The sequence below is a fragment of the Pleurodeles waltl genome, chromosome 11 (genome assembly GCF_031143425.1).
Source record: "Pleurodeles waltl isolate 20211129_DDA chromosome 11, aPleWal1.hap1.20221129, whole genome shotgun sequence".
In the NCBI taxonomy this organism is placed as follows: Eukaryota; Metazoa; Chordata; class Amphibia; order Caudata; family Salamandridae; genus Pleurodeles; species Pleurodeles waltl.
Genome location: NC_090450.1, coordinates 52477181 through 52493145, shown reverse-complemented (window position 1 = coordinate 52493145; position 15965 = coordinate 52477181). Strand labels below are relative to the sequence as shown.

The following is a 15965-nucleotide window of genomic DNA, read 5'->3' as shown; positions in this document are numbered from 1 at the left end:
CAACTTCCTTTCCTTTGGCAAAATGGGTCAAAAGAAGGACTTGACAGGCTCAGAAAAGTCAAAAATAGTGAGATATCTTGCAGAGGGATGCAGCACTCTTAAAATTGCAAAGCTTCTGAAGCGTGATCATCGAACAATCAAGCGTTTCATTCAAAATAGTCAACAGGGTCGCAAGAAGCGTGTGGAAAAACCAAGGCGCAAAATAACTGCCCATGAACTGAGAAAAGTCAAGCGTGCAGCTGCCACGATGCCACTTGCCACCAGTTTGGCCATATTTCAGAGCTGCAACATCACTGGAGTGCCCAAAAGCACAAGGTGTGCAATACTCAGAGACATGGCCAAGGTAAGAAAGGCTGAAAGACGACCACCACTGAAAAAGACACACAAGCTGAAACGTCAAGACTGGGCCAATAAATATCGCAAGACTGATTTTTCTAAGGTTTTATGGACTGATGAAATGAGAGTGAGTCTTGATGGGCCCGTGGCTGGATTGGTAAAGGGCAGAGAGCTCCAGTCCGACTCAGACGCCAGCAAGGTGGAGGTGGAGTACTGGTTTGGGCTGGTATCATCAAAGATGAGCTTGTGGGGCCTTTTCGGGTTGAGGATGGAGTCAAGCTCAACTCCCAGTCCTACTGCCAGTTCCTGGAAGACACCTTCTTCAAGCAGTGGTACAGGAAGAAGTCTGCATCCTTCAAGAAAAACATGATTTTCATGCAGGACAATGCTCCATCACACGCGTCCAAGTACTCCACAGCGTGGCTGGCAAGAAAGGGTATAAAAGAAGGAAATCTAATGACATGGCCTCCTTGTTCACCTGATCTGAACCCCATTGAGAACCTGTGGTCCATCATCAAATGTGAGATTTACAAGGAGGGAAAACAGTACACCTCTCTGAACAGTGTCTGGGAGGCTGTGGTTGCTGCTGCACGCAATGTTGATGGTGAACAGATCAAAACACTGACAGAATCCATGGATGGCAGGCTTTTGAGTGTCCTTGCAAAGAAAGGTGGCTATATTGGTCACTGATTTTTTTTTGTTTTGTTTTTGAATGTCAGAAATGTATATTTGTGAATGTTGAGATGTTATATTGGTTTCACTGGTAATAATAAATAATTGAAATGGGTATATATTTGTTTTTGTTGAGTTGCCTAATAATTATGCACAGTAATAGTCACCTGCACACACAGATATCCCCCTAACATAGCTAAAACTAAAAACAAACTAAAAACTACTTCCAAAAATATTCAGCTTTGATATTAATGAGTTTTTTGGGTTCATTGAGAACATGGTTGTTGTTCAATAATAAAATTAATCCTCAAAAATACAACTTGCCTAATAATTCTGCACTCCCTGTAAACCATGTGTTTAATTTTCTCACTGGTTGGTGGTAAATACGAATTTTAGTGTAGCTGAAGTGTTTGGAAACAGGACTGAAAATGAAAAAGCATCCATGTCAGAGTCAAGACATTGCAAGTAATGAAAAGTGGGAAATAAAATGAAGGGGCAGAGAGCAACAAGAGGGACAAGGAGCGTAGCAGGAGGTAATGAGTTTGTGTGTGTGTGTAGTTTGCAAGACCCCCCCCCCTCACACAAAAGGAAAGGATAAGAAAGAACATATTGCACGCTCAGAACAAAATGAGATACAAATGGCAACAACCACAGTGGCAATAATGATGTAGCGAGAAACTAAAGTATCTATTTCTATGCAAGCAAAAACATTTTTATTAAAAAGAAAATACCTGGGAAATGTAACCAGGAGGCACATGGATAGGAGGAATGGATCCATTGGGAGACATCATGGGAACCTCTGCAGGCCCTAAAAGAAGAAAATAATAAAGGTATGAGAATTTCAAGTCAATAACTTGACGATTAAATTAAATTAGCATGAAAATCTGTCTGGAACCATTGTCAATCAACTTCACATTTTCAGATTTCACTGAATCTCATATAAGAAGTTACTGTGATTTTGAAATAAATGTCACTAAACATTAAGGGAAACCTCGAGGATTTGGGATACAAAATCATGCATTAAGTTGAACTGAATTGCATTTGGAGATTAGAAGCTTCAATGGGTGCAGCATGTATGAGGTGCGGCTATAAATCTCCGACTCAATATTTCACCACGTAGCGCACCGGTGAGAGGTGAACTGCGATTATACCCATCAGTTTATTAACATGAAATTTCCAAACATCAGATCAAAAATTGTAAAACTGAAGAATAAGTTGCTGAGAGAAGCAGGCCGTATACCCAGGCCATACCTCACATGCCAAGTGATACAAATCTGCACAGCACGAGTGCTCTTGCAAGGATGGAGTGGTACTACGCTAGAACTCCAAGATTTATTTTGTGTTTGTGAAAAGATTTGTGGAGTCTCCCAGTAACAATATCTACATACATATTGGTGTTCATATACTGCAAATCTAATTTAAGAGCAGCTATGTGTGGGACAAGCGGAAGGGGTCAATTCGACAACTCAATTATATTAGATACGAGAAGTGTAGAAGGCCATGGGGACCCATGCACCCCCTCTCCGGAAGCATTTACATGGCGGTGCAACCGCCATGTAAACGCCGGCGGAGATAGGAGTCGTAATCCCCAGAGCAGGTCTGCTTGCAGCGCTGCCCTGGTGGATTGAGACCGCCAGCACCACCAGGCTGGCGTCCAGCGGAAACGTGGCGGTGCCAGCAGTCTGACAGTGTCGCGTTCGCCATGATCGTAATGAGGAGGCCAGACCACCACCGCGACCCCGGCTCGTAATTAGGGCCTCAGTCTCTAATTGATTTGATAGACATTTTGAATGTGTATTCTGTTTTCAGTCAGCATACCGGTAGTTGCAAAGCTGGCTGGAACTATTTTTGCTGTCAACAATAGGGCAATAATGTTTTTGTTTTGACTGAATACAGGATGTTACGCTTTTACTATGTATAAAAAAAGGCACATTTTTGGGTGCTGTGAATTTAATCAATGCTCCACTCTTGATAACTTTCTTCTCTCTCTTTCCATTCCTTAAACCCTTCCTCTTTACTTTTGTGGCAGCGGGAAGAAAACAAGTAACATACTGACGAAGAGGAAATCAATTTAAAAAAAATAAACAATGACATTAGTGTAGCACTTATTCTTGTTGAACCTCAAACAAGTGACAGTCTGCAGTTCATTTCCTTGATCAGAATAGGACATGACACAGAGGGACAACAGTTACAATTGTCAACTGCTGATCTTAGATTTTAAGATTGTATTTGGGGTCATGATACCAGCAGGTTCAAAACTAACTGGTCAAATTTTTTAATACAAAAAGTTTTTTTATTTTATTTAAGGGGAGTGGCATGCATTCAACACTACAAATGGCTATACTGGATATCAGACAGCACAATTTTGCACATAAACTAGACAAATGAGGTTGTCCTTTCGCCTCTTGTGACATTCACGCCTTCAAATGGCCTGCGTACAGGGTCCCAGTAAAGTGTTTTATTATTCTTTCGAAAAGGTTTAAATGGGGGCAATCTGCTATGCTAGATCACTAGGCTTTTGCTGCCAAACCAAAACCCTGGTGCAGTTGGATGAGAGTAACCGTATTTAAGGTTACTAGGATGGCAAATTGACATTCTCACTGTGTAGCAGGAAAGATACTGACAGGATAATATACGTGTAAATCTACCACACTGTCCTGTAGAAACGCACCCATTAGAGACAATATCCAGTGCTCTAAATGAGCCATTGCCTACCAGTGCCAAGCACTGGCTAAGCAAAACAAAGGACAATCAATCAGTATGAGCATCTTCTATTTCGATTACTGTCTTTTGTCAGCTAAAAAAACTTTACCTGATTGTGAGACATGCTGAAGTTATTATTACTTACATCTAAATTTACTTAGGAAATGATTTCCTATGGGTCATGATGGCTTTGTAGTCTATTACCTGCTGATGTGGTTATGCTTTGTCCAGTAAGGCTATTCATTAATTTGTCAAGCACAGGATTCTATCTCACATGTGTTGGGCCATACCCTTAGCTTCACAGAGTGGACCTCTTGTAGCAGTTTCCTAAATATGTTTCTAGGGACACTCTCTTTTAAAGCCTGCAACGCCTTAAAAAACGTCACTTTAAGCACTGATGTTGTCACCTCTCAGAGTGTTAGAAAGAGCTGGGCAGTCTCCACATTTTACAAACATAGTTTTAAACGTTGATTCAGTCAACACTGTTGTTGCCACTAAAGGTGCGGTCCTTCTTCAGACAAACGGGTCACCTGCTGTACTTTTGAGCAAGATTTCTTGATGGAGTGCAATAGAGTTGATCTGCGATGCAACTAAATATGTGTTTTTGTTAAGGATATTATTAATCAAATTAAATGCCCTGTAAATGGATAGGCTGAGTACTCCATGTGAATATATAACCCAATATTGTTCTTCATTGTTTTTTAAATATATTGAGAATACACCAAATATTCCAAAATGTTTGGTAAATTTTTAATATATGTTCACTTAAAAAACTGTAATATTTCAACTTAAATACTTTTCAATGAGAAGGTCGGCTCCAACTCACAAATGACTCCAAGGTAAACCATATTTTAGGTCAGGCTAATTGCAGATAGCTATACATAACCTATCAAACATGAATAACATTTCAATGGCTAAAGGCACAATGCAGAAAAGACAAAGGAGATAACACAATGTTTTACATCTAGTTTCTATTTTCCTCATCTGTTGCATCTAGAGACGTTCTAATTTCTACAACATGTCCCTTTCTCATTTGAGTCTTACTTTTTTCATATTATGCAGTATACGCTAGAAGCCCTTAGATCTGAACATATCCTCTAGACCGGTAAAGCACTTTAACAAACATCACATAGCCTATTATCACAAAACTGAAACAACAGACTGAAATTATAAGATCTTACAGGCATCATTCACAATTTCCAAGAAGTGTAAATCCTTGGAAATCCCTTAAGAAGTTCTCTCTTTGTTCTACTCTTTACTTGCATATTAGAGAAACCAGTTCTAATCCCTGGTGTCTCCAAACTAGTGACAGACAAAGGATAAGTGAAACAAACACCTGAGGTTAACAAACACCTGAGGTTCTCTGTTCCTGGAAAAGCAACAAATTACATCTCATGCATAACACAATATTCTATGTAGTACGCTCACTGCTCTTTTTGAAAAACTAAGTCATTTCTTTAGTTCAGCCACAATATTTTTTACATTCTTTGTCAATTGTGATTGTGTACCACATGACTTAACTGAATGCTCAAGGTGTTACTTTCCTTAATACCACCTAAACTGCCAGTATAAGGGTCAGATGATATAGGCCTAGTACATGTTAAAAAACTACCCACTATTCCAAAAGCTTATAGGTAAAGAAAGACCCAAAAGAACTTAAACTGTATGCTCTATTTAGCACAATTTGGACAAATCCTAGGGATGTGGTTTGTATTCTTTTCTTTCACCTACATAATTTATGTCCAGATATTTTTACTTAAGCAGGATAATGCCATTACATCAAACTAGTCATCTGACTTTTCTTCTCAGATTTGTTTTGGTACAATTTAAAATGTGATTGTTGTATCTTGTTTTACTTCATATTACAGATGTATGAGAAGAAATTAAATTAGACCATGTTAGTGACGTCTGTATAGTAGTAACACAATCAAATCCTATGAACAATTTAAAAAGTGACTCAAAAATCACTGATATCATGTTAAACATTGGCATTTAAATAGACAATGCACATATATTAAATAGAAAACACAGATCTTCATTGGTTCATAGTAGGGTGCATTGCAAATATATATTGTCTTCTAATGGACAGCCACTGAATTATATGTACAACAGCATGTTACTATCACGAAGGTAAGTAAAGAAATGTATTTTAACTGTGTTTATTGGCAATTTTCATTACTAAGATGTTCACCTTTATTTCTGAACCTCTTCAGGGACAGACCTACCCTTAAGACAAAACAGACAGCCCCCAACAATGATGTTTGGTTACATACATGTGGATTGCCATGAACTGGAAAATGTGATAATTTCTTCATTAAGAGTTCTATATATTATTTCGTCTTAACTCTGTTTCATTGTATGATTTGTTTATTGACATCTGTACAGACACAGCTTTCACATTAATGTCTTTTCGTTGTTTTCTTCAGTGCAGTCAAGATCTATGCATAAGATGGTTTTGAAATCATGAATAAATCTTTAAGTGATTCCTTTACTGTTGATGGCATTTTTCTAAGCATTAGCCAACTTCTGTAATCCTAGCTATCAATCTGACTTAATCTTTGAGTGACCATGCTAACGCGTGCAAGATCACGAAATCCTAATGGACTGTCACTGCAGATCTCTTTCTGAGCTGGCAGCAAAGCTGCATGACTCAGTGGTAAATTTTCGACTGGTCTTAAAACAGCCACTGAATGTTATAGGTGTGCTGTGTCATCATGTGCTCTTAAAGTCTAGTCTCACTACTTTTACTCACTTCCCTTTGAATCATTGGGGACGTCACAACCCCGCCACAGCTTATTTAGCTAAACTGCATGCAGAGTGTCAGAAAAATTCATAGCACGGTTTTCTGTTATAAACACTGGCCACCATCCACTAGTAGGGAACTCAAATTTATAGAATCATCCATGTGAAATGTCTAACTGAGGCACATGTTAACACTAAACCAAATTTTCAAAAGTTCAGACAGATTGAAAAATAATTTTAATGTACATCCTGTTTCCCAACAGCACAAATGGCCCCCTGAAAACTTTTAACCGGTTTGTTTAGCACCTTTATGTTAGCTGGTATAAGAATCAACCACCCACGGAAAAATCCATATTTCCAAAACATTTATCATTTAGTGATTCAACAGAGATGGCAGCCTTCATCCTTTTAGACAAGTGATCTCTCTAGCAGATTGCAATTCTAAGATCTGTTTAACAAGTTAAGCCGCGTATTGTATAAAGCAACCTGGGAATACAACTTGCCTATTGCACACACTGTTTTAGATTTCAAGAAAGATCACTGACAACATGTTTTGAAAATAATGCTATTTCCACTGAAGGACAGGCTGTTAAGTCATTTTCATTTAAAGATCATCGGAAACATGAATGAATCATGCAGAAGAACAATTTTAGAAAAAAGCTGCAGCTCTAGGCAAACTTTCTATTACAGCATATTTCTTATGCAAACTATTCTTATAAGCAGTTGAATATTTCAAGTTTTCTTACCCCCCACCATTATTTTATTTTTTTCTTGCATTGCTGAAAAACTGAACACGATCTTTCTAAAATCTCCAATGTTTGCCAACCTCATTTACATTCACTCTTCAGATATGTAAACAGTTATGCAGACGTCAATTAGTAAATTTAATGGAAATCTTAAAAGTACAAGATCCATAAACCATTCTGCTGTACATGAACATTTGAAAACCATACTCAATACATAGACCTTTGTGGAGTAAGCTCGACTTCCACAAGAATCGCGGAAAGTTCAAAGTGAGCAGACCACAGACTTGGAGCTTTGCTTGGTGTAAAAATGGTTACTTTTGAAGCCGGGGTATGACTGTATCGCTAACCTCTTTCCAAACACCCTATCCCACTTTCCACAGTTCCTTTGCTCTCAATGCCATACATACTGAGAGTGGGATTGTTTGATGGATCGTCTGGTTTTAGGACAGTTTGTAAATAACAGTAAAGAGTTAGTAGAGCGAGCATCTGGGCTTGTAGGCAGGGCCACTGACATCATAATCACAACACAAGGGATTCATTTAATGCGATCTTCTGGTTGCAGGAACAGGGCCTGGTGTCTCTGGCCAAGGTGATCCAGACCTTTAGTATCTTACCCACATGGTTCTCAAATACACATCTTTCATCCCCTCTCAGCCAGACCTCAAGGCCTCAGAGAAACAATGAAACCACTCGAGCCCCAATCAGCTGCTTGCTTTGAATGCCAGCCTCACCTCCTCTTTGAAAGTTCTAGCCAGTGGAAACAAGAGTGAGTTCTCTTCAATCATCACTACAGTGGTGTAACATTTAAGAATGTAATAGGGGATAGTTACTTCCCCTGAAAGAAGTTGTTTCAGTGAATGAAATTACCCTTTAAAGCAGTGATGCCGGAGTCTAGCAGGTCAGTCTCTAGGCTGGTGTTCTGGCTCTTTCGTGGACCTGTTTAGCGTTTGGTTGGGATGCTTTTTACTGATAATAGTCCCTATATAGCCACAAGCATTTCATGCACCAGGCAGTGATGCATCCAGTGTCCCACACCTGCACGTTTAAGGCTGCCCGGTTAGCCAATGCGGGCCACTTCCTAAGGTATCTGATTTGCTAAGGGGGTGGGCTCTTTTATTTTGGTGGCTTAGTCTATTTTCTGCCCCTGCCACCGCTGACTAGAATAGCGAGCAAAGACCATTGATGTGACTATTCCTAACAAAGGAGGTTGCACCACCTGGTCTTGCGCAGCATATGCACCGGGCACCAGGCTGGGGATACTGCAAACAGTAATGGTCTGCCTCAGCCTTTCACATGGGATGCTCATGCTCTTAAGGGATGCATGATCTGCACAGGTTCACGTTTTATCCATCTGCCCTGGACATAGATCTATCTAATGTTGTTTTTCTATCATGTTATTTCCTAATATAGCATGGCGTCTCAAAAAGCCTCCTCCCATTATACTCCTAAAACCCTGCATAAAAAATTCTATTTGACTTAAAACGTTCAGTAGTTTTCACTCACTTCTTTCTTCCCACTGATCCTGTCCTTACCTTTCATCTTGTGCCTGGCTCCTCTCTCGGAGTGTTTCATACTCTAAGTTGCATCCAAGTTTGCCTCATATCTATTACTATATTTCTGTAAACGGCTCACACCTCATTTCATGGATACTAAGTTATCTTATTCGTGTAACGTGACAACATTTAATCTCTGCTAGCCTATGCATTCACCCCTCCTTTCCCACCTAGGGCAACAAAAGCAAAAAGAACAGATGATGGATGGAATGCCAAACAATGCAAACATTCACCCCCTGTCACAAAGATCGGGGGTTAACCCATTGTTGTTCTGCCTACCAAGCCATCCCAATTTGAACCTAGCCATATGCAAATCAGTCTTGACCCTGTTCCCCTGAGGAGCAGTCCAGCCCTAACTGCCAAGCCAGGTCCTCCCTGGACTGGAAACAAGCATCCTGAGACCGGTTTCAGGGTATCACCCCTCATCACCGAGGCTAGCTTGAATCCAGTGGCGCAGTGAGCATGGGACCCACGTCTGGGCATACCCTTCCCACTTGGAGCTACAAAAGCAAAACGAACAGATAACAGACGGAAAAAGTGTTTTTAGCTCAAATGGATCCAAAGTTACTAAAAATGCAGCAGGACGTGTAGTTGTGCAATGGGTGACTTTCCACAAAGGTTGACTGGTCATCTTTCTCTGGCTTATTGCTGTATTTGGGTGTCAGACTGGCACAAATGAGGTGAAATATTTGCCCATATAAAATTAATATGTGCCAAAATGACGAAATAATTAAGTAATACTGTCAGAAAATGTGTTGCATTATGCTGAATTATTTTTCTTTTCTCAACGTATAATTTAGTAAAACTTGCCACATTACTGTGTCCTTCCCTTACGCATAATTCCACTGGCCCTGTTCTATGTAGAGTTCTGCATTAATGTGTGCTTTTGTAAGATGTACGGTGTGGTATTCCAAGCTAGACACTACTGCTATGAACTTTGACATGGAACTTCATGGCATGGCTGTGCTGCGTTGTCTGCTCAAAGTTCAGACTTATGTGTTTTGTGGGAGATTGGTTTTTTTTGTTGAGTGCTACTGGGCCCCACGAGAGTCATTTAAGTCATATCTGGGCTGTGTTGGAAATCAGATGTGGAAAACAATTAAACAAAGGTAAAAAAAAAAAAAAGTGCTCATATAGTTTGTGCCAGACTCGAGCGGAGACCTGGCACAGGCTGGACCCATGGCCACCAGTATCCAGATACTTTGCCTGACTCATGGCATAGTCTGTGGCTTGGGGAGGGCTGTTTACATTTAGTGACTACAAATCTGAATTAGTCTTGAAGCAAAGCAAAACTGAGCAACCCAAAGGTTTTAATTGTCAAATCTGTTAAGGAAATGAAATGTCCTAGATGTTAGTGACATTTCAAACAACACATGTGCATCAATCTTATCCAAGCCTATCATGTTTATACTCGTCACCCAGCTTCTTTTAAGCTTACGTGGTGATGCGGAAGAGAGGAAGTGGTCCCCTGTGCTCTCAGCAAGATGTAGGAGGTTCAGTAGCCTGCCAGTGGATCAGGAGTAAACCTCTAGTGGAAAGGGAGCAGTGGTGGAAAAACTCAGGCTGTTTTCTATTATTTCAGGGGGCAACCATACACCATCAAGCTGGGCTATTGAGTTAGTTTTCTGGCAGATTTCAGACTATAACAGAGGGCCACAGAATTTCTATTCTTGGAGCACAGGCTCTATAGCTGTCAGTAGTCTGGTGCATGCCTAGCACATGGGCACAGGCTTCATAAGGTTCAGAACACCACAGTCAATGATCCACCGCCTTCGTCAAAGAAATCACAGCCCTGTCAAGATGAGCCCGGCACTGGTTGAGGTTCAATGCCAGCATTACCATCAATGTCTCCAGCCTTAAAGTTACATGCCTACAAGGGGTAGCTCCATATTACCTAGGAACCAGGATCGTTCCTAATACTGCTTCTTGGTCCTCCGAAGAGCAAAGTTCAATGTATTTCTGCGTCCCAACTTTCAACCTAACATCTAATGGCGACACTGCTTCTCCAGCCAGCAGACATCATCTGAAATAAAGTTTCAGGCTACATTAAGGCCTGAGCTCATCTGTTCACCCTTGATGCCCAGTCAATGCACTTTTGTTCTAAGGTACTTTTAGGACACTGCTGCCTAAAGTCCCTTGGGGTACGAGTGTGTTACACAGACGACCCTAGTACTAGTTATGATGGTGTTTAAGAAGTGTGTGATTAAAGTGGAAACAGTGCTAAGCATGTATCTATTATTGGTACTGGTCTGCTTGAGCATGAAAATCATCTTTCAATATGCCAACACTGGCATTATACTTCAAAGAGAGTCACCATGTGGACCTATATAATCATGGTCAGTCACAGCCAGTATATTGTTATCCTGCAACCCTCTGCTGCTGGGGTTTGTAGACCAATACTCCTAATAGTGTAATCAAAACTACAAGTCCCAGAATCCAGAGTGCCTCTGCCTAAAAGGTTAGATCTGGATGAATGTTCTTCACACAAGTAACCAGCAGTAGAGATACCACATCAGTTCTTGTTTGTTGTCTTTCCTTTATAATTGCAGCCCAGTGACTACTCTGGATAACCCAAGCTACTGCTAAACAGGCTGACAGTAAAACTACTCCAGGTTGTTACTGAACTGGAAAAATTCTAGGTCTGTTTTCACCCTCTGAGAGGGACAAAATCAGTGATGGTGGCCTCTCCGGATGACTTCCTGGCAGTGAAGGACGGTGCAGGTGTACTGATATTACTGGAAATAAAATAATTGTTGGGTAAAGCTGATAATGCAATCTCACACTGCAGCTTACAGCCAGGGTCGGACTGGCCTAAAAGGCAATCTGGGAGTGCCACAAACATTGCCGACAGCAAACACAAACGCATGCAGGTACCCATGTCTTCCAAAAGACATATACAGTTGGTCTTTACAAGTTCAAACGGACTTAATTTTTGTAAAGTTGGACATTTTTTAGCCATCTAAATCGCTAATAGAGGCTACTTTTCTTTTGGTGCCCAGGCCTATTTTCTGGCCCAGTCTGACCCTGGTTAGAACAAGTGGATGTATAGCAGGTGGATTTGAAGTGGACTAACAACAGTGGACAAAAAGAAAGCACAAATCAGATCCACCAGGTGCAGCATTTAATGCATGTGGAGTCCCTCATGGTTCAGCAATATCAATGATTTCAAAAATCTTCCCCTTTCACTCATTCATCTCAAAGTCTTTAGTCCCCAGTGCTATAACTATGCTGCTAATACACAGAGGTTGTACCCGTAGCCTCCAACTTAAAGGAGGCTTCCACTAAATGCATGATTGTAGTTGATAAATGGACAGCCCCAAACAAATTGAAATGAAATGACCAAGATACCAAGATTTTGGCAGCAGACTACAAGATGAGGTCTTCTGAATCCCAGTTTAGCCACCTATTTTTTTTTCTTTATAGTATACTTTCTCCCAAAAATCTATTGCAGTGAGAAAGTGATCTACAAGATACTATCAACATAAAGCCAAGTTTGTGTTTTCCAGCTGGTTCAAGTGATTAGAATGGAGACCACAAGTCCCATAATGCACTGCTGCATCCAGTTCATGGAAATGGACTAATCCGGGAACTCTGGGTAGCTGGCAACTCTGTGTAGAGCTCTGCCGCTCGACCACGCCAAAATACAGCTCCAGGATCCATCAATCTTCCCAATGCTGGCCCCGCAAACAAATGACTGGAAATTATGAAAAATCATGCAGTCAGTAGCTGTGTGCCTACACCTGGGAATGATGTCAGAGTAAAACTTTTCAGAGCATGTCTAGGCATTTTAACGTGGCACAGAGGTAACAATGAGAAGTCTCCACTAACAAGAAGGATGGTCTCACTTGAGCAAGTCTGGAACAGACAAACATTCCTCAAAAGCGTGCCTCACGTCTCCTGTGCTTTCTTAGAAACACAATCGCATTTTTCTGACCAAGAAGAGAAAATTCATAAAATACTTCAGCTTTAAACAAATGAGAACCTGCGTGGCATCGATCACTATTTTTTTTTTATTAAACACAACTTAAAAAAGCAGAACCGCAGACAGCCTAAAATATTCTCTTTTTCAGAAATCCACAGTCAAGCCCTGTGGCACAAAAATTGCCATTTAAACGGGTAAACCTGCATTTTATTAAGACATCCTATACAATAAAAAGGGTGTTATGACATGGGGGTCTTTAATATTTTCGCTTTTGGAAAAGTTGTAGTTATTTGATTCTGCAACAGCACAATACTACACAAACACCCACAGAAGGACAGTATTATTTATTCTCGTAGAAAGTGAATATTTACTGAATCAAGAGAATTCAGTGTTTGATAAACAAATTAACGAGTAATGTAAAGGGATATTCAAATATAGTTAAGTAAATATTAACTACATTTGTTTTCCAGGTAGTTTAAAGCGATTATGTTTAGAAGGGACCAAGAAATGAATAGCCCAAAAACTCACTGGAAAGAATAAGCAGAGGTGATCCTTCCAGTTAACACACAGGAAATTCTCTCCTTGTGGAATTTAAGCTCCTTTGCCAGACGAAAAGTGCACATAAGAACAACAAACTGGGATGCCATAACAGGTGGTCCATACTGCCTGTCATCCAAATCCGATTGGCTCTGGAGATCATAATGTTGGCTGAGGTGGGCCCATGGTTTTTCGATCAATTGTTCAGCAAATGTGAAACTGTGGAAAGGTTGAAAAGGCAGATGGGGGCGTTCAAAGGCAACAAGGTTTCTTGGAGTCTTCCCTTAGCAGTAGAGTCTGTTCCACCATGCGCCGCGGTGGTAGGTGGAGGCGGGGGACACAATCAGCAGAGAGCTGGGCTAGATGAGCCAACCAGTGGGCCAAATACAGGACTGATGGGAGAGGGTAACTATGACAAGACAGACGCAGGGCGACATCCTTGCATAAGCTACGGCCAATCAAGGAGACCATTTTAGTCCACAGGCCTAAGCCAGATCCCTACATCTACATTAGACCAAGCAAAAACATTCCCTCACCAAATCAGATGCCATGAGTTTTAAATGTTCAATTGGCAAACTTGCCCAACTATTAAAATATCTGCATATTATTCACTTCATTTTTACCCCTTATATTTCTGCTTTTTTATTTTTTTGCATAAAGTGTAGAAATTAGTTTCTCAAAATGAAAAAAAAGGCTTGTGATTTGGACCAAATGACCTTCCCTCAGACGACTGGTGAAAATGCGTCTTGCGGTTTTTGCCGTAGCTGCACCAGATGTTTTCCCATGGTTACTAACAGGGGATTCAGCGCTTTTGGGACCCTATCCATTTTTGACCCTCTGGAAAGATATTAATAACACTTTCCAGGATCAGGTCAATCTGGATCAGTTCATACGGTATCAATAAATTTATAAAGGTTTTTAAAAATGACCCAAAGAAAAAAACACTAAAAAATGTATAGATAGTAATTGGCGAGTTAATGTACTGCAGTGCAGGACCAATGTTGCACTAAAAAGTGCAGACTCCCAGGATTCGGGTGTTGTAGGTGTATTGAGTTTTACATTTTATATCAGACAAAATAGTTATTCTGATTAAATCTGACCCTTGAAGTCTAGATAGAATCGTAATTCTGCTTCACACACTCTTTCCCTTCACTTTACATTCCTCCCTTTCCATTCTGGATCCAACATAAAATATGTTTTGCATCCCTGTGCGGTACAGGGAAGAAACGTATAGGTCGTATATCTATATCACTAATGTTGTTAGGACTTAATTTTAACATGATTTTTGTTTGCTAGTTTATTTTCGCTGGATTTCGTGTGATATAATTTTATTTCCAGTGTCCAGCGTTCAGTTCTTGAGTGACCTGCTCACCATTAAGAAATAAATTATCATGCACTTTTTATTCACATAATTCAGAATACGGCGGCAACATATAAATTAAGTTTCATGGTGCAGCTCAGCCTGTTGCTTATACTGATTGGATCTGTACATTATGCCAGCAGCTTTTTGAGGTTTCAGACAAGTCCAATTAACCAGGCGTCACCAGACGACTCATTAAAATCCATCAACCGATTGCTTTTCAGTAGTGTGAAAAAGTAATCCTAGACCCACGGAACTTTCAAAACGGGGATGATACATTAAAATTATACAAGTGGCATTAATAAAGACCTCCCTAACAAAGGCCTGTCAGAGAAGGTACCAACATCACAGAATCAATGCAGTGCTGTACCATAGTGCTGCAAAATATAAACAGCAGCAAAGTGACATCTCAAAACAGTAGGAGGCCCATTTTCTATACATTGCTGCAAATGGAGACCCAACTTAATCTTCTACTTGCCCCAGATTTACTGGCCATTTAAAATGTAGCACAGTTGATAGCAAATATATGTAGTGTACAACAACAAAGCGAGACAGGGCCTGCGAGGTGAGATTGTAGGCTTTGCACCTGGTGCACAGAGGTTGCAAAGAATGAATGGAGTTAGACCATTAACTTGAGCTGTTCAGATGCAACTGCTGCATTGCCTTAATTAGTTTTTCCTACCAGCAATGGGGGGGGGGGCGTGACTTGAGCATTTTATATTATTGTTTGTGCACACTAAATAATTTGGTGGGCTAGAGCGGAAGTGGTGCATACATTTCTTTTCTATGGGACTATGTGTCTCACAAAGGAATTAATTTACGTTTACACTGATGGATAATAGTCTCCCATCTAAAGACTTGCACCATATTTTCACTGCTATGAATCATATTTTTACTGCTGGATGCTCTCACAACTGATTTATAATTTGAAATCATTTATTTCTGTTTTTTTCATACACCTTTTGGTGGCATAAACTGAAGGTGTGCAAATCAAAACAATTAAAAGCTGCAAAAACAACTGAAAATGTCAACATCACAAACAACAAATGCATGCTTTATTTTACATTCATCACTCTACCTAACTTATGAGTTAATTTATTTATTCTTCGATGCACCCAAGCTGGTATTTCCATCTACTCATGTATGGATCAATTGATCCAACCATCCAAACTCAGTTGCTCATCAGTCAGACAGGATAGCTTTCCTTGGTTCCCATAATGAGTCTATGTCACTCGTTTCTCATCACATCTGCCACAATGGTCCAAACCATATTTCACGGATCATCATACCATTACACTGTAGTTGTCTAAGTTCTGCAGCTCTGTGTGCTTACTAATTCTCTTAAACTATGTTGGTTCAGATGCTGTTAACTAATGAAGATTATTAGCTTTCTT

The 15965-nt window shown here is 40.2% G+C and overlaps 1 protein-coding gene across 2 annotated transcripts in view; it reads right to left on the bottom strand.

Annotated features, from left to right (window-relative positions):
- FNDC3B (fibronectin type III domain containing 3B) overlaps positions 1 to 15965 on the bottom strand; it is a 474093-nt gene that overhangs the window by 249399 nt on the left and 208729 nt on the right. For both annotated transcript variants that reach the window (XM_069213040.1, XM_069213041.1), the window contains one exon: positions 1740 to 1816. In XM_069213040.1, coding sequence (XP_069069141.1) covers positions 1740 to 1816 — 77 coding nt within the window. The remainder of the gene's footprint in view (positions 1 to 1739; positions 1817 to 15965) is intronic.